The sequence below is a fragment of the Kogia breviceps genome, chromosome 14 (assembly GCF_026419965.1).
Source record: "Kogia breviceps isolate mKogBre1 chromosome 14, mKogBre1 haplotype 1, whole genome shotgun sequence".
NCBI lineage: Eukaryota > Metazoa > Chordata > Mammalia > Artiodactyla > Physeteridae > Kogia > Kogia breviceps.
In genome coordinates, this window is record NC_081323.1 from 21301997 (window position 1) to 21321335 (window position 19339).

Here is a 19339-nt window from a genome sequence, read left to right on the forward strand (position 1 = left end):
TATGGCTGTGCTGCCAGGGTTGGTAGTGATAATTATTCCTTAAACACACACACACTCTTTCTGGAAGGAACAGTGTTTTCATTATACACTTCAAAGTGTTTTCCTGCACCTCATCTCCTTAGAGCCTCAGAACAAACCTGTGAGGAGGGTGGGGCAGGTGTGATTATTTTCCTTTGGAGAAGGAGGAAACAGGTTCACAAAGGCAAAATAATTTGCTCCCAGCCACAGAGGTGGGGAAGAAACTTGTGTTGCCACCTGCCATTCTGGGGATTCTACCTCTTTAAGCTTTTAGCTCTTTAAGTGCTCAGAAGTGAAACCCAAAATAATTCTTCCAAGAGTATGGCGCTAGGTTACTAAAAGAAGATGAACTTTGCACACGATTTTTCCTTTGCCTCCCTGTTGGCATTTTATTTAGGGATCTCGAAGGGCAAAGAGAGCGGCTTCCTTCCTTTTCCTTTCCTGCCAACGAGTACAGCACCCGCATTTAGTAAGTTAAAAAGGAGACCAAAAATGAACACTGCAACGTTTCCATGCCGTGTAAGTCAGAGCAGAGCTGTGACTGAACTGGGCCACGGCACCACTTTGCTGGGTGTCGCCCAGATCAAAATACTCCTTGAAGCTGAGAGTGCACCCATGCTGTAGCTTGTTCCAGTTCTTGAAGGGGAAAAAAAAAATCAAATGAAACCATTTGCATTCTAACAGTCTTTGGCACCAGGGAAAACTGTCAACTGTGTCACATGTAAATAGAAATCTGCTTCCCGTTTTTGGTGCATTTTTTTCATAATTTCCCTTGCCACTCTAATTATCAAAGATATTTTTGTTTTTAAACAAAAATTGTCTCCCACGCAGGCCCCATCTCCTTTCTGCGGTGAAGTGGAAACGATGAATTAGAATATTCTAATCACTTCTCCAGCAACCACCGCTGAGGTTATAAACTCAAGCTTATCCTGAGTAAAGAAAACTTAAATTGTTCGGGCACAAAACAGGCTAGAAAATGTGTCAAAGTGCCCCCTCCACCTGTCTCCCTTGCCTCCTTAGCATATGTCTGTTAAACCCAAGGAAGAAAGCAAAAGTGGCTTCACCGAAGTAAAACCCAAATCCCCTGATGGCATAGGCTTTTTAGATTAACAAAATTAAAAACCAGAATTTAGCTCTGTTTAGCAAGCATTTACATTCCTATCTGATGCCCAGCAGTACGGGAGAGGCTCCTAGGAATGGCCATCAAAAATAAAATGTGATCCATCAAATAGATTCTATCCGCTGTTAGTTGGTAGACAGGGATCGCATGTGGGAGGCCCTGTGTAGGGCTGGATCTGTGTTTTCTCATTTAACCCCAGCAGAACCCTGGGTGAAGTACATCCCCAGTTTTAGAAATGAGGAAACTGAGACGGAGGCAAGCCATACAGCTAGTGACATCTGTAACGTGACTCCTGTTAGTAACATACTTGGTCCTTCCTTGGTAGTGAGCAGTTGACCTCTCCTTTAGATCATTTTACAGAATATAACTATTTCAAAGAGGGATGCCATCTGAAGTCATTAGTGTGCAGCATAATAAGTCCTTTATTAATCATGAAACCTGTTCGAAAGTACTGGTTGAGTGCTAACCATGTGCCGTGCTAAGTGCCTGAGATACAGCAGTGAACCAAACAGACATGGTCCCTGCCCTCAGGGGCTTGTGCTGTGAAGAAGGGAGATGGGAGATGGTCAATAAACAGGCAATTGATAAACGCTGGGGAGGGTGTCCTGAGAGAGAAAAATAAGGGGCAACCACCTAGGCGACATGGTCAGGAAGGCCACCCTCTCTGCACGGGTGATACGTGAGCTGAGATGGGCAGGGTGGCTGAGAGAGAGCCGCCCAGCTAAGGGAGGGCCTCATCCTTCCAGAGACTGAAAAACCAGACTCCAGATCGCTGAGTCAGCCAGATATAGGAAGTCTACACTTGGATTACCCGGCACAGTGGCCTGGGCATCGTTCAGAAATGGGATGTGAGCAGATACGAGGCAAAGGGTCGTGACCCCACGGTTCAGACCAACATAAAGAACCTCACCCGTGGTGGGTGTCTGGTGCCGCGTGGCCCCGGCCCTTCAGCTGTGTTTGTGTCGTGTATAGGGCACCGGTGCTCTGCCTCTGCTAAAGGTCCCAGAGCCAGGCTCAGCTGACCCTGCCATGGGAGAATAACTGCATCTGATCCCTCTATGGGATCCAGACCACCGAGAATCCATGGCTCTCAGGGGCCAGAAATGGGCCAACTACTGAGTTCAGCGGCGTGCTGGAGGGTCAGAGATAAGAACCTGAGACTCAGGAGTTAAGGGTTTGCCCAGGCTCCCCAAGCAGGAGAGGGAGTCCCTGCACTGGGGCTGGTCCTGTGAGCCAAGTGGACTCTGTAATAAGGGGTGGGCCCTATCCATTTTCTTCCTTCTGAGAACTGTTTTATAGCCCAGAATTTAGCCGGTTTCTTTGCCAAGAGCTTGTTTGATGTCAATATTGTTCTGCTCAGACTGACTACTTTCCTTTTCTCTGTGTCAACGGATATAAAGCTCTTTGCCTCTCCTTCTGTTAGGCTTTGGGACCATCCTAATGGCCCTGTATTAGGCACGAAAGTGGGCTTTGTTCTGCGCTGCAGAGTGATGCGATTATCATTTTTTTCTCCAAGAGCCCGCTAAGCAGCCTCGGGTAGGGCCCCCCGGCAGCCCTCCCTCGCGCCCTCGCTCTCCTTCTCCCTCTCTCCACAGCCTTTTCCTCCACCTGATGAAGGTAGACCCGGACTCCACCTGGCTCCTCCTGAATGAACTTTACTGCCCGCGGGAGTTCACACCTCCCCACCCCAGCCTCCACCCGGTGCAGCTGCGGGGGGCCACTGGGCAGCAGAGCCCATATGCAGCCAACGTGCTCCGCCTGCTCCAGGAGCTGCAGTGACCCCGCCCCTCCCCCCAGAGGAGGTCCCCCCCGCGGAGCTTGCCGAGGGTGTGGGGCCCACCCCACCCTGGCCGAGGGCGGTGGCATCGGCCTCAGAGAAGACTTCTTGCCAAGGTGGATTAGACAGCCAGTCGATTTATAAGTTGATCAATCACACTGCTTAGAAATTGGATTGAAGGAAAGCAGCTGACTGTTACTTCTATTTCATACCTGGTATTTTCAAATGACATTGTCTGGCAGCTCTAAGGGCTTAACTCCTTAGCTTACCATCTCTGCGGCCCTAGCTGCCTCACAGGCCGCCCCACGCACCCACCCACACCCAAGAGCTTGAGGACACGTGGGGCGGAGGCCTGTACTACCCATCGTGTGTGACCTCGGCGCCTGAGGACCACGTGGAAGTATGACACATTGGAGAGTTTTCAGATCACCGGCCTGCAGCGTGGACTCACACACCTCCCCCTCCTCAAGGAACGAGATAAGAACCTAACCTGTTCTTTGGAAGAAAATGAAAAAAAGGCACTTCTTGGATGAAAAGTACGATCAAGAACTCACTCTGATCAAGAACTCACTTTGAAGTTTGTTATTTAAATTGGGTGATTTTTTAAAAATGAGTTTATGGTGAATTCCCTGGTGGTCCAGTGGTTAAGACTCTGCGCTGTCACTGCTGAGAGCCTGGGTCTGATCCCTGGTCAGGGAACTAAGATCCCGCGTGCCGCAAGGGAAGGCCAAAAAAAAAAAAAAACAAACTGAGTTTATGTTCATGAGTGGGTAATACAAAGTCATGGTATACAATCCAAGCAGTACAAAATAATGAAAAGTCAGTCTCCCCATCCTCGTTTCCCAGACATCTAGTTTCCCTCTCCAAAGGCAAACACTCATGACAGTTTTTTTGGATACCTTTTAAGTATTTTCTAACTTTCCATCAGGGATAATGGTACTCTGAAGCCCCATGTGCCCATAAGCCAGCTGCACCCAGTCACCAGCACGTGGCCAGCCCTGCTTCATCCTGTGCCTTCCCAGTTACCTCCACACCACACCCGGGCCCTGGATGATTTTTAAGCAAACTCCAGCTGTCATATCCAGACTTCTTTTTTTTTTTTTTTTTTTAAGTAAAGTACAGCCAGAATAGCATTATCACACCTAAAAAATTTAACAGTGGTCCTGTGTGTTTGAGTCAGGATGCAAATAAGGTATGTACATTGCCCTTATCGATATGTCCCTTAATAAATCTCTTTTACTTTCTAGATTCTCCCTCCACCTCTCTTTTCTTTTCCCGGGAAGTTTTTTGTTGAGGAAACAAGGTCATTTATCCTGCAGCATTTCCCACAGGCTGGCTTTACTGATTGCATCCCCGTGGGGGGTCATTTCATGGGCTGCTCCTGTCACCTGTGTTACCTATAAATGAGGAGGCAGAGCAAGAGGCTTGATCGGGTTTGATTTTTTTGTTTTTGCTTTTTGGCTGCACTCCTCCATGGGTGGTATTATTTACTTCCGTCAGGAGGTGCATGATGTCTGATCTCTTCTTGTGAAGTTGGCAGCCATTGGTGAGCCTCACCTGGACCCTCCCGTTCATTAGGGATTGCAGAGCAGCGCTGTTCCAGCCCCGCCTTGCAGGCTTGCTTGTAGCTAGAGCCTTTGTGCCTTCATCAACCGGGTGGTAACCTTGAGGGAGTTTGTGTAGAAAAGGCAGGATAAACACTTGATTTTTCTAGCTGGGAGACTTAAAACCCACAGATTATGTAAATTCAGGTACTCAGCCACGTGCACACACTCACCCATGCTGAAAGATGCACATTCGAGAATGATGAATGCTGCCTCCCTAGATGCATGGTGAGGCACTATCTATATAACTCCTCCAGTGACACAGATAATCCCCAAGCTCTAAAAAAAAAAAAAAACAAACAAACAAAAAAACAAGATGGTTGGCATGGGGACTTATTGGAGCCAAGGGTCCCCAGCCAGTTCCAGAGAGGCCCCACTCCTTTCCTTTTAGGACCTTCCCTGCAATGGGATGTCCAGCTGGCTTCTGGTCTGGCTCTGTCAGTGAGCCATCACCACCCACCTTTGGCCTTCAGTTCTCCCACCTGTAAAGTGGAGGGAATGGGCCAGAGAGAGAGTTCTTAAGCTTTGAGGATTCTGCACTCTTCCGGGAATCGGATGAGATCTGAGGACCCACTCCCCCGAAACATTCCTCCTCCCCTGTCACTCCCAGAAGGGCGCTGCATCCTCCAAGCCTACCGTCATGCACCATCCCCACCTCCCGCTGGGTCTGCTTAGCTGACCTCCCAAAATTCTGGGTACAATTTCAGAGACTTCACCTATGACCCCAGAGGAGCTCCAAGTTAAGAAGTCCTGAGAGAGAGAATCACTCAACTCTCTTCCAGTTTTAAAAGTCTGGGATGATTTCCTTTGGGAAAGGGAGGAAATGCCCTCTAGTTGAGGGGATTGTAGGAGGATTCACAGAGCATTGTTCCTAATTCCACTGGGGACACAAAATGATAGACTAATTCAATCTCTAGGTCCTGACAAATGAAAAAACAGGTCAGAGAGATGGCGTGACTTGTCGAGCGTGACCTAGCTCCCAGGGAGATTAAAGCAGCCTGCCTTCCTTCCCCCGGTGCCTGGGTGTGGCAGGCCGTGATGGTGTGCTGAGAAGTGGGGGCGGGGGGGGGAATGCACACCCACCCTGTGCTGTAACAAAACTCTCGCTCTGGGGAAGCCCTCCAGGAGATCATCTGCATGGGAGGACTTGCCGTGATGTTCCAAGAACTCACCCCTTCCTCAAAGAGTTAAGACATCTCGAGTCGAGTCGCTCTCAGATTCCTGCAGGCAGATTGTTGCACTTGATTAAAAAAAAAAAAAAAAAGAAAACTAATTAGAGTGCCTCTCTGGTTATTATTATATTCAGGCAACTTTAATATTGAAGCCGTCCAGCTGACTCAATCTAGTCTTTGTTAATATAGGCTTTGCAAAGTGATCGTTTCCCCTGTTAAAACTTGCTGGTGCAGTGAGGGTTTTTTCTCTCATTCGGGGTGCACCCTGTGTACTCAGTATCAGTGTGGCTGGAGACGGGTCGGGGAGGGATTAACCAGCAGATACTGAAAGGCCTTGCATTTCGGGTTGAGATGTTTGAGGTCTGATCTGCAGGCAGTGGAGGCTCCTGGAGGATTCAGGGAAGTGTAGAGCTGGATGTGGCCCTCAGGGGGCACCATACTGTGGAGAGAACATGGATGTAGAGTTCATCAGAGCTGGGGTTGATTTCTGTCTCTTCCTCTTAGTAACTGTGTGACCTCGGTGAGTCACTTCACTTCATTTTCCCATCTCTAAAATGGAGCTGCTGCCTCCCCCTCTTTTGACGGCTGCTTCAGGGGGAATAAGTGCTGTAGTGTTTATGGTGTTTAGCTAGTGCCCGGGGGCTCGACAACATGCTTTCCTTCCCCCATCACCACCCCATTGCTCGTGGCTCTGTTAGGGATGTAATACCTACTCTTCCAAGACAATTATAGCTGAGGAAGTAGATGGTTATGTCTCAGAACAACTACCCAGTAACTACAGAGGACCACAGCCGCGGGGGGTGGGGGCGGGGACGTGGAGGGGAGGGCCGGGCGGGGGATAAAATGCTGGCAAGAGGGCTTCCCTGGTGGCGCAGTGGTTAAGAATCCTCCTGCCAATGCAGGGGACACGGGTTCAAGCCCTGGTCCGGGAAGATCCCACATGCCCCAGAGCAACAAAGCTACTGAGCCTGCGCTCTAGAACCTGTGAGCCACAACTACTGAGCCCACGTGCCACAACTACTGAAACCCACGCACCTAGAGCCCGTGCTCCACAACAAGAGAACCCACCACAATGAGAAGCCCATGCACCGCAACGAAGAGTAGCCCGCGCTCACTGCAACCAGAGAAAAGCCTGCGCGCAGCAACGAAGACTCAAGGCAGCCAAAAATAAAATAAAATAAATAAACTAAAAAAAAAAAAAAGATCCTGGCAAGACAAGCAGACTTTCTGGCAGGCAAAGAGGATAAAGGGCATTCCAGACAAGGTAATAACATGCCCAAATGCATCGGCCATACCCGCCAGTATCTGTACTCATCATAACTCCTTCCCTTGCAACTGACAGGAGACCCAACTCAGACTGGCTCGAGTTGAAAGAAATGTCTGGGCTCGCACGACCAACCGGCCCAGCTGGCTCCAGGTCCCACAGCCAGTCTGTCTTTTGATTCTGCTTCCCCCAGTGTTGCCTTCCTTCTCCAGCAGCCTCTTTCTGTAAAGTGTCGAAGATGGCCACCAGGAGTTCCAGACTTACGTTCTTTCTGCTGAACAAAGGAGAGTGGGCACGTCCCTCTGACGGCTCCAGCTCAAGTCCTAGGACTTGCTCTCCTGAGCTCAACCCCTCCGTCACCCAGCCCCAAACCAAGCATTGTGCATTCAAGCAGGTGTCGGCAAACTTTCTCTGTAAAGGGCCAGATGGCAAATATTTTAGGTTTTGTGGGCATAGGTTCTCTATGGCATCTTTGATTTTTTTTACAACCTTTTACAAATGTAAAAATTATTAGCTCAGGAGTCTTTCAAAAGACACTGGGGGCCATTTTTTTTTTTTTTTTTTTTTTTTTTTTTGGCTCTGGGACCTTAGTTTGCCAAGCCTGCATCTACATTCTCATGAGCAGGCCTGGAGGCAGGTGAGGTCAGCTCACCCAAACCATATGGAGAGGGAACTGGGGTGCGGTGCTTTCCCCCAAAAGGAAGCCCTGCATTCGGTTACCAGGAGAAGAGTTGCAGGGTGCAGAGGGGCCAAAATGACAGGCGCTCACCACCCCATATTTGTGGCGGGTGACAAGGGTGGCTTGGTGGTCTAGGGATGGTGGGTGTGAGAAGGTTGTGGTCGCTGAGGCCACATGTACGAAGGGCCTTGACTGTCAACCTGGGGTTCCCAGACTTAAGAGATCAAGAGGGGAGGTCTTGGACAGTTCTTGAATGGGTGAGTAATGCACTGAAAGCGTTTTCGGAATATGCATCTCGTGGCAGCATACAAGAGAAATTGGAAGGGAGAGAGCCTGGTGATGAAACTGTGTTTCTGAAAGTCCCAGGACTAGAAAATGTACCTCTTCCATCAACCCCAAACTGTTTGACACACCATGGTTCATGGGCAACTTGAGGCGCATAAATATGTGCTTTAAAGTTTAAAAGTAAGAAGTGAGATGAATGGAACCTCTGATGAGGCTTCCTTCAGCTCGTTCGGAAGAGTTGAGAAGCCCTGGAAATGATTTTCTGCAGCTCCAGCTGTGATGAACAGGGCAGGGTTCCTCTCCCTTTGTGTGACTTACCCCAGCCTCTGTGTCGGGCTTGATTGGAAGCAAAGTGCCCGTGTTGCCTTTCCTCCAGAGTAAGGAAGAGAGGCCACATTTCAGAAAATAATTCTGAGTGGTGGCTGCCTCTGTCGAAGCATTGATTGCTTTATAAATGGCATTCTTCCCTCTCCCCCCCCTGCCTCCACCCACCACAATGAAGTTTGGAGGCAGCGACTTTTCAAATTACACTTGAAAAGCAGCCTGATTTCCCAGAGGAATCATCTCCTAGATTAGGAGCTGTTCTACCTTTTCTGACACTTCTACCCAGAGTACAAAGCCGGCCTGCAAAGGGCGAGGAGGGAGTGGTGCCCCCCACCCTTCAAAGCCTTAGGCACAAGCCATTTGTGAAAGCGTGTCTCTCGCTGCAGCCATCTCCCTGCATCTGGGGCTGCCCGCTTTTGCAGCAGGAAAGGGTTAAAAAGCACTGATGAATGGCTGCTTCCACCACCCCCTTCCGTTTTCCCTCCTTATATAATTTTCCATTCTTTTCGCACAATGGCTCCTGGGTCTCAACCTGCTCTCTCAGTCAGTACCCTCACGTCCTCAGCTTCCTCCCACACAGGCAGGCTCTGAAGTAAGGAAAAACTGCTTTCAGAATCTCTGAGGCTGTTTCCAAGGGAAAAGATGCTGGGGGATAGGGTGGGAGTGGAGATAGGGAGAAGTAACGGAGAAGAGTCAGAAGTTTCTTCAAGAAATAAAACATGGGACTTCCCTGGTGGTCCAGTGGTTAAGACTCCGCGCTTCCACCGCAGGGGGCACGGGTTCGATCCGGGGTCAGGGAACTAAGATCCCGCATGCCTCACGGCGCAGCCAAAAAATAATAATAATAAAATAACAAGAAATAAAACATGTTACATTTCCCAAGGCAAAGGTGTGCAGTGGACCCAGACCTTGGTGCACCCCACCTCCCCTCCACCCCATTTTCACATCCTTTCTTACCTCATGGACCCCACCTGGTGCTCTCACACATTCCACCCTAGACACTGCTCAGTCCCCTAGAAGAGGATGGAGAGGCCAGAAATGGGAATCTTACTGTGCCACCGTTCACAGGTGACCTTGGGCAGTCCGTCCCCCTCCCCAGGGCCTCAGTTTCCCTGTCTGCTAGGGTCTGAAACTGTTGGGCTCCAAAATTGCTCCACCTCCTAAACTGCGATTGAATAATAAAGTGTTGGCAAAGTATTGGGGGAAACGGGTATGTAAGTTGGCACAAGCTCCCTGGAGGTCAGTTTGACCATATCTCCTAAATTTAAACGTACACCCCTTTTGACCAGCAATTCTGCCTCTAAGAATTTAATACTCACACGTGCACAAAGGAGTACATGCACAGGCAAGTCACCGCGAGGTTGTTCCTGATTTACAGAAACTCACAAATACTAAATGCCTCGTATGTATCAGGCATTATGCCTAATGCTTTACATGAATATCTCAAGAGACTGGAAGCAAAAGATAGGAAGTAACCTAATCATAGGACTTAAACATCCATCCAAAAGAGACTGAAACACCCACTTGCTCCCCCCCCCAAAAGAGAAATTCTAGTGAACAATACTGAACAAATGGTACATCAAAAGTCATGAAATGTTATCTATTTCCTAAAAGTAAATATGGAATTAAAAAGAAAGCAGGAGAATGGGTTGGGGAGGGATGGGGGGAGGGAGGGATGGACTGGTTAAAAAAACTATATGGTCCATCCATATAATAAAATGAATAAACCAACAATGGCTATCAGAATTTTAAATGCACGTACTCTTTGACTCGGCAGTCCCGCTTTTAGGAATTTCCTTGTCCACATGCAAAGAGTTCATCGAAGCAGTGTTTGCATTAATCAAAGTTTGGAAACAACCTAGAAGTCCATCCAGAGAGTCTTGGCTAAATAAGTGTCTTACTAACGTGTAATGTGCCAAGTAGCCTTTAAAAAGAAAGAGCTGGTTCTCTGTGTATATCTCCAAGCTATATTATTAAAGAAGAAGGCAAGCAGAACAATGATACTATTTATGAGGGACAGGGGTACTTTATGTGTGGAATTTTCTTAAAGAACACTCAAGTGACAGCCTCTAGGAAGGGTAGCAGGATTAGTGATGAGAAATATTTTCACATTGTACCCTTTATACTCTTCACTTTTTTTTTTTTTTTTTTTTTGGGGCCATGCCACATGGCTTGTGGGATCTTAGTTCCCCAACCAGGGATCAAACCCAGGCCCTCAGCAGTGAAAGTGCTGAGTCCCAACCACTGGACCACCAGGGAATTCCCTTTACTCTTCACATTTTTAAATCATATACATGTGTAACTTATTCACTCACAAAAAAGTTATTATTAAAATATAAGACATTTGTGAGTCTATAACTCTATCGTAAACTCCCATTTTGGTGATAGGAGTCTAACATCATCTGGGCTCCCTCTCCTGTGCTGTGCATTTCTCAAGGGGAAACAGGCTGGGGGGAGAGGAGGTATTGCTTAAGCCAAATAAGAAAAGTGATCTTAGAGAGGATCCCTTCAGGGGATGGGTTGTGTGCTGTACAGACAGCCACCCCACAGCCCCTTGTGCATGCAGAAAAGCCATCTCCCATCCGTGCCCCAGCTCATCTGAGCCCTCAGAACCCCAAGAGAAGCAGGTCGAGCCTCAGAGGCTCTCCTGACTGCCCAGACAGAATTTAGGGCTCACACTCACTGCTCTCAGGGCATTGCACAGTGCCCTCTGCCCCAGCCCTCAGTGAGACTCTGTCCAGCTTGCAGCCTTTTCCCTCGTGGAGGGGTTGCATCCGTGACTGCATCTTCAGCACCTTGGACAAGGCTGTGGCTTGTGCCTTCCTCTCAGCTGCCCAGTGACGGGCCCAAAGGCACCAAATAAAGGACAAAGATAGGATTCAAACCTGAGGCTGCCAACATCAAATGATGAGTTACATGATCAGTTACATCAGGTTTATGCAACAGAATTCAGAATCTTCAGGTTGGAAACTTCATTTCAGTTCAACAAGCATTTTCCGAGGCTTTTTATGTGCCAGGCCCAGTGACAAAAAGACATAAATTCTGTCTCCTAGGGGCCAGGCTCAGGGGAGAGCTAAACAAAACAATCATCATGAGAAGGCAGCAATAAAGTTTGGATTGGGAGGAGGTTGGGAGCAGCAGTTAAGAGCATGGCCTCTGGACACAGACAGCCTGGGTTTCACTTCTGACCCTGCTGCCTTGGGCAAGTCTCCTCATTGCTCCGAGCTTTGACAAAATGGGAATAAAAATAATACCTCCCTGAGAGCGTGGTGAGAATAAAGTGCTAGACTCAGGGCCTAGCCCCTGGGCAGTGCTCTGTAGGAGTTGGTCATCATGGTGAGGATGATACCTTAGAGGTATGAGTGGCGGCCCAGAGGTAGAACTGAAAGGAAACTGGGAGGCTTCATGGAAGAGAGGCTGTCCAAACTGGCTTTGCAGTATTTGCCCCTCGGACGCAAAGGGAAGGATCCCCTCTGGGAAAGAGGCAACAGCACGTATGGTGTTTGACTCCATGTGAATGGGAGGTGGGAACAGTAAACAATAAGGCTGAACAAAAGGATGAAACTTCGGGAAGGGAGGCTGATCTGTTCGATACCCAAAGGCAGACACAACTCTACTACCAGTGGGCACTCAGTAGGCGCCTAAGGAATGGGGTGATAGCATTGCACCAGGGAAGTTATTCTCTGTGACTTTTCTGCGGGGCTCTGACTAAATGGAGGGCTGAGCTCGCCCTTGCCAGGCTACCCCCAAGCCCTCCTCTCCACCGTTCCTGAGGCCTGTTGCGAGGGCAGAACAGTCCTCTGTGGGGTGAAGTGCACGGGCTCCGAAGGCAGCCTGCCTTGGCCATTTATGTACTTTCCAGCCCTGTGACCTCTGACACGTCCGTTTCCTCATCTGTAAATTGGGGGTAATAATAGTAGCTCAGCCTGTAGAATTTTGGTGAGGACTCAGTGATTTAATGCAGGAAAAGCAGCACTGAGGCTCGTATGTAGTTAATGCCCGGACCCAGGGAGATGTTCCATTTCTGCAGAGCATCAGGTCCTTGGGAACAGGAGGATGAGTAGGACCCAGGACCAGCAGACACACCTGATGAAGAACAGACTGGGGGGAGCCCAGTCTACCTTGAGGCAGAGGCGTCTTCCTGGAGGAGACAGCCCGGCATGGGGAGGAGAAAAGTCCACGTGCCAGCGCCTCTGCTCTGCAAGCCTCAGTTTTCACATCTGCAAATGCAGCTAATAATGGATTTGCTGTGCGAACTAAATGAGCTCATTCAAGGCCAGGGTGAGCACATCATGGCCTGTGAGCCTCTAAGCTGGGCTGCTTAGGAGGCGAGAGGAGCCTGGTTGTTAACTAGAAGGAAAGAGTTCAGGACAGTCGGGTAGCTATGTTCTCAAAATAGACCCTCTACCGGCCATCAGGGAGGATAACACCAAGGTGTGAGCCGACGCTCCTGGCGCCACAGCTCCCTCTAATCTTCACAATTAGCCATGAGATACAATGTGCCCATTGTACAGGGGCAGAAACTGAGCTCAGAGGGCTGGAGAAGCAGGTTCCTAAGGTCCCACCGTGAAGGAGGACTCAAGTCCTCTCCCAGGGTAATTACTGCTCGCCAGCACCTGCTTTCCTGACTTCTGTGAAGTCTATACAAAGTCCGGGGCGGGGGCGCGGGGGGGTGGTGGGGGGGAACGGGGTGCAGCCCTAGAATTTACCCTCTAGTGTGGGAGGCCAGACTTCCCTGAGAAACGTTTTCAGTTACTAATGGCTTTAATGAGTGCAGAACTTCCTGTTTTAAACAAACAAGTGATTAGCATTGACTACAGAAGTGAGAACAGATCCTAATGAATTGCTAATTAGCCTCTTCCTCTTCCTGGGGTCTTAAGCTAGTAAATTCTCTCTGGATACTGGGAGTTCTAGTCATTCGGACTGGAATTCAGTCATTCATTCACTCATTTTTCATTCGTTCACCCCACATATATTCTTGAGGACCTACTATGTGTCACTGTGAATAAGACAAGCAAGATCCCCTCATTACAGTCTGATTGGAAGACAGTGGTAATCAACTAACCTCGCGAATATATAATGACGCACTTACAGGACAGGCAGCTGGGATGGTGTGCAACAGGACTTGTTCTTGTCCTGGGGTGGGGGTGGGGTGTCCCTCAGAGAAGGCTACCTAGAGAAAGGGACATCTGAGCCAAGATCTGAAGAATAAGTAGGCTTTTTTTTTTTTTTTTTTTCGTAAAAACACCAAATGGCAGATGATGACGGTGTTGCGGAGGCCCCGAGGGCCCTGGCATGGGAGGCCGTGGTGGCTTCCGCGGAGGCTTCGGCAGCGGCGTCCGGGGCCGGGGCTGGGGCTGGGGCCGAGGCCACGGAGCTCGCGGAGGCAAGGCCGAGGACAAGGAGTGGCTCCCCGTCACCAAGCTGGGCCTCTTGGTCAAGGACATGAAGATCAAGTCCCTGGAGGAGATCTATCTCTTTTCTTTGCCCATCAAGGAATCTGAGATCATTGACTTTTTCTTGGGGGCATCTCTCAAGGACGAGGTTTTGAAGATCAGACCTGTGCAAAAGCAGACCCGTGCTGGCCAGCGGACCAGGTTCAAGGCGGGGATTACAACAGACATGTTGGTTTGGGTGTGAAGTGCTCTAAGGAGGTAGCCACTGCCATCCGTGGGGCCATCATTCTGGCCAAGCTCTCCATCGTCCCCGTGCGACGAGGCTACTGGGGGAACAAGATCGGCAAGCCCCATACCATCCCTTGCAAGGTGACTGGCCGCTGTGGCTCTGTGCTGGTGCGCCTCATCCCTGCCCCCAGGAGCACTGGCATCATCTCAGCCCCTGTGCCCGAGAAGCTACTGATGATGGCTGGAATCGATGACTGCTACACCTCTGCCAGGGGCTGCACTGCCACGCTGGGCAACTTCGCCAAGGCCACTTTTGATGCCATTTCCAAGACCTACAGTTATCTCACTCCTGATCTCTGGAAAGAGACAGTGTTCACCAAGTCTCCGTATCAGGAATTCACTGACCATCTTGTAAAGACCCACACCAGAGTTTCCGTGCAGAGGACCCGGGCTCCAGCTGTAGCCACCACATAGTTTTCTGTAAGAAAAACAAAGTGAATGAAGCTAAAAAAAAAAAAAAGAATAAGTAGGACTTGACTAGATGAAAAGGGATGGGAAAGAGTCGAAGAGTGCTTCAGACATTCCCAGAGCGGCATATGCAAAGGTCCTGTGGTGGGAGGGAGCAGGGTGAGTCTGAGGAAAAGGAAAAGGCCAGCATGATGAGAGATACACAAGGAGTGTGTGTGTGTGTGTGTATGTGTGTGTGTGTGTGTGTGTGTGAGAGAGAGAGAGAGAGAGAGAGAGAGAGAGAGAGAGAGAGAGAGAGAGAGAGAGAGATGAGGCTGGGGGTTAAGGATGTTGGTCTTTTCCAGGTGCCCAGCCCATATCCTTCAGGTCTTACTGCCTCAGTCTGCTCCAGCCAACTTCCAGCTGTCCCATGTTTGCATCTCTTTGCCTGAGGACTTTCCACAGGTAAGGAAGGCCTTCTGTCTCCATACTTAGCAGACCAGAAGTCTTAGCAAATTAACACCCTGGGAGCAGCCTTCAGCCAATGACTAGTAGAAGTTAATGTATAAAAAAACCACAGCTCCCCAAGCCCTTGGGATGACTTTGAAGTACGTGCTCTACACTGGCTCCCAGAGCTCCCTGGTAGGATGGAGCCCCGCTTGCTCACAGTGGATGCTTGCCTGACCACTCACACTTTCCCTGTCTCATTTCCTCACACCCCTTCTGGTACTTTCTGGAATCACCTCCCCAGAAAATTACTTGCCATTAAACCTTTGTCCCAGCATCTGCTTCTGGAGGAACCCATACTAAAACATCCTTTAAACAAGACACAGATACGTTTCCAGCCCCCTCTGCACCCTTGCCTGGACACCTTCCTCTCTCTAATTTGCTTCCCTCACAGAGCGTGGGGCCCATGGACCATGGTGGCCCAGCTTGGGTCTGCCTGGCACAGTGTAGATCAGACCCATCACCTGCCTCTTTCTTAGTACTTTGCCTCTATAATTCCACCTGAGATGTCTCTCCTCTGGGGCAGCACTGTCCAATAGAACTTTCTTCAGGGATGGAAGTGTTTTATGTCTGCGCTATCCATTATGGTGGCCACTAGCCACCGGTGTCTACTAAACACTTGAAATGTGGCTGGTACAACTGGGAAACTGAATATTTTATTTTATTAGTTTAGATTGAGATAAATACATGGGGCTAATGGCTACTGTATTGGACACACAGCTCTGGGATATACCCTACCCTCTGTAGGCTGCTAAGTTTCCTGGACACCAAGCCTGATGGACCACGGTAAGGGCAGCTGAGTGGACCCAGCTCTCTGCATCCAGCTCAGCCATTGGGCCCGTCAGAGCTTCCTCAGGTAGGTCACCAGAAGGCAGACACTTGGGTCCCAGGGTGGCCAACAGTGTGGGCCTGTCTACAGATTCCATTATTAACTCCCCCTTCTCTGAATGCACCCTCCTTCAACTGCTCCCTACCCACCCCCTGTAGCTGGATCAGAAAACCTTGATGGAGAAGCCACAGTGGCTGGTCTGGTGGCAGGGGATGAGGCCTGGAAGCACTGACTGAGACACCTCCTTACCCACCAGTGTGGCATCCTTTTGTGTAGTGAATCAAAAAGTTCTCCCTGGAGTTGAGGAATAAACATATTTTTTGACTAATACAGTATATTGAACTAGTGCCTAGCATTCAGGACAAAGGCAGGCTCAGGGTAGGCCCTGCTAGAAGTCATCAGTACCTAACCTCCTCTTCTCCTAAGTAAAAGAACCGCTATTTATCTAGGCACACAGCTGGTCGGAATAAAGGTCACACTTTCCCATCTCCCTTGCCACGTGGCCATATGGCTTAAGTTCTGGCCCATGATAGATAAGCAGAAATGATCTTCAACTTCAAGCAAGTATCCTCAAAGAGAGGGTGTGTGCGCTTCTCTCCCTTTTCCTCCTTCCCCCTGGCTGCAATGCAGACGCAGTGCTGGAGGGTAGAGTGATCATCTCGGGCTTTGAAGAGAAGCCTGGCTAAAGGGATGGTAGATCTCATAGAAATGGGGTAGAAATGCCAACTAGTTCAAAACAAGGGTCTTGTGAAATTTAGGGAAGGGGAAAACAGGGCTCCAAAAAACTTCCTTTGCTCAAATAGGATGCAGTAGGTCCAAACTTTGACCCAAACTTTAAAAGCTGGTAATGTCTGTCAGGGACAAATCTTTATTCATTGATTCAGTTATTGAGTGCATGCCATGAGCCAAGACCTGTGCGAGGCATTGGGGACTCAGCAGTACACAGGGCACTAAAAGTTTGTGCCCTCACAGAGCCTTCATTGCCATTCCTGACATTTTATAGCTCAGTGTACCTTCTAAAGTGTTTTTACAGTCACCTCCAGTGAATATGGCATTGAGCTCATACTTTAAAAATAACCTGCTCCTCAACCAGAACTCTCATACATGCAGATGGGAATGCAAAATGGTGTAGCCACTTTGAAAAACAGTTTGGAAGTTCCTTATAAAGTTGAACATACATTTACCATACTGCCCAGAAATCCTGCTCTTAGATATTTACCCAAGAGAAATGAAAACATGTCCACACAAAGATTTGTGTATGAATGTTCATGGCAGAGTTACACATAATAGCCCTAACTAGAAACGACCCCAATGTCCATCAGTAGAAGGATGGATAAACAAATTGTGATATATCCATACAACAGAATACTACTCAACAGTACAAATGAATGAAGTACTGGTATACGCAACATGGATAAATCTCAAAATCACTACACTTGGTGAGAGAAACCAACCACAAAAGAGTATACACTGTCTGATTCAATTTATATGAAATTCTAGGAAGGCAAAACTAATCTATAAAAGTGGATCACTGGTTACCTGGAGCTGGAGTTTGGGGAAGGGAATTGATAGCAAAGGGGTACAGAGGAAGTTTGGGGGTTGATGAAAGTGTTCTTTTCTTGATTGTAATGTGATTATATGACTGCATATGTTTATCACATAATGGTGATTGTATGTCTATATCAAGTTATCCACTTTAAGTGGATGCTTTTATTGTGTATTAATTATATATACCTCATAAAAATGATGTAAGAAAACTTAACCACACCATCCATGAACTAGTGAGGAAAAATAACCTCCGTTTATACACTGCAACAATAGATAAATTGTTTTTTTCCATCAAAAAAATTTTTTAATACATCTTGATTGGAGTATAATTACTTCACAGTACTGTGTTAGTTTCTGTTGGACAAGAAAGCAAATCAGCCATATGCATACACATGTACCCATATCCCCTCCCTCTTGAGCCTCCCTCCCATCCTCCCTATCCCTCCAGGTTATCACAAAGCACTGAGCCAATCTCCCTGCTATGCTGCTGCTTCCCACCAGCCGACTATTTTACATTCGGTAGTGTATGTATGTCGATGCTACTCTCCCTTCGCCCCAGCTTCGCCCTCCCACCCCAGATCCTCAAGTCCATTTTCTGTCTATCTCTTTCTTTTTTAGCTTGAAATATTTTTATTCAATAATTTTTCAAGTATTTTTAAAAATTTATGTCTATCTCTTTATTCCTGCCCTGCAACTAAGTTCATCGGTATCATTTTTTTTTTTTAGATTCCATATATATGTGTTAGCATACGGTATTTATTTTTTTCTTTCTGACTTACTTCACTCTGTATGACAGACTCTAAGTCCATCCACCTCACTACAAATAACTCAATTTTGTTTCTTTTTATGGCTGAGTAATACTCCATTGTATATATGTGCCACATCTTCTTTACCCATTCATCTGTTGTTGGACATTTAGGTTGGTTCCATGTCCTGGCTATTGTAAATAGTGCTGCAATGAACATTGTGGTACATGTCTCGGTTTGAATTATGGTTTTCTCAGGGTATATGCCCAGTAGTGGGATAGCTGGGTCATATGGCAATTCTATTTTTAGTTTTTTAAGGAACCTCTATACTGTTTTCCATAGTGCTTGTATCAATTTACATTCCCACCAACAGTGCAAGAGGGTTCCCTTTTCTCCACATCCTCTCCAGCATTTGTTGTTTGTAGATTTTCTGATGATGCCCATTCTAACTGGTGTGAGGTGATACCTCATTGTAGTTTTGATTTGCATTTCTCTAATAATTAGTGATGTTGACCATCTTTTCATGTGCCTCTTGGCTATCTGTATGTCTTCCTTGGTGAAATGTCTATTTAGGTTGTCCACCCATTTTTTAACTGGATTTTTTGTTTTTTTGATATTGAGCTCCATGAGCTGTTTGTATATTTTGGAGATTAATCCTTTGTCTGTTGTTTTATTGGCAGTTACTTTCTCCCATTCTGAGGGTTATCTTTTTGTCTTGTTTATAGTTTCCTTTGCTGTGCAAAAGCTTTTAAGTTTAATTAAGTCCCATTTGTTTATTTTTCTTGTTATTTCCGTTACTCTAGGAGGTGGGTCAAAAAAGATCTTGCTGTGGTTTATGTCAAAGGGGGGTTTTCATATGTTTTCCTCTAAGAGTTTTATAGTGTCTGGTCTTACATTTAGGTCTCAAGTCCATTTTGAGTTTATTTTTGTGTATGGTGTTAGGTAGTGTTCTAATTTCATTCTTTTACATGTAGCTGTCCAGTTTTCCCAGCACCAATTATTGAAGAGGCTGTCTTCTCTCCATCGTATATTCTTGCCTCCTTTGTCATAAATTAGGTGCCCATATGTGCATGGGTTTATCTCTGGGCATTCTATCTCATACCATTGATCTATATTTCTGTTTTTGTGCCAGTACCATACTGTCTTGATTACTGCAACTTTGTGGTATAGTTTGAAGTTGGGGAGCCTGATTCCTCCAACTCCATTTTTCTTTCTCAAGATTGCTTTGGCTATTTGGGGTCTTTTGCATTTCCATACGAATTGTAAAATTTTTTGTTCTAATTCTGTGAAGAATGCCATAGGTAGTTTGATAGGGATTGCATTGAATCTTTAGATTGCTTTGAGCAGTATAGTCATTTTTCACAATATTGATTCTTCCAGTCCAAGAACATGGTA

The 19339-nt window shown here is 47.5% G+C and overlaps 1 protein-coding gene and 1 pseudogene across 5 annotated transcripts in view; both read left to right on the plus strand.

The window, feature by feature from the left end:
* The window catches only part of TTI1 (TELO2 interacting protein 1), a 53912-nt gene extending 36502 nt beyond the window's left edge, over positions 1–17410 (plus strand). For 3 of the 5 annotated variants that reach the window (XM_067013122.1, XM_067013120.1, XM_067013121.1), the window contains exon 8: positions 2734–3662. In XM_067013122.1, the coding sequence (XP_066869223.1) occupies positions 2734–2917 (184 nt within the window). In that variant the 3' untranslated portion in view covers positions 2918–3662. Of the gene's footprint in view, positions 1–2733; positions 3663–14679; positions 14780–15541 lie in introns of those variants that run through there. The other 2 variants (XM_067013124.1, XM_067013125.1) reach the window with 2 other exon arrangements.
* Positions 13530–14382, plus strand: LOC131741756 (small ribosomal subunit protein uS5 pseudogene; annotated as a pseudogene).
* Positions 17411–19339: the final 1929 nt, after the last annotated feature.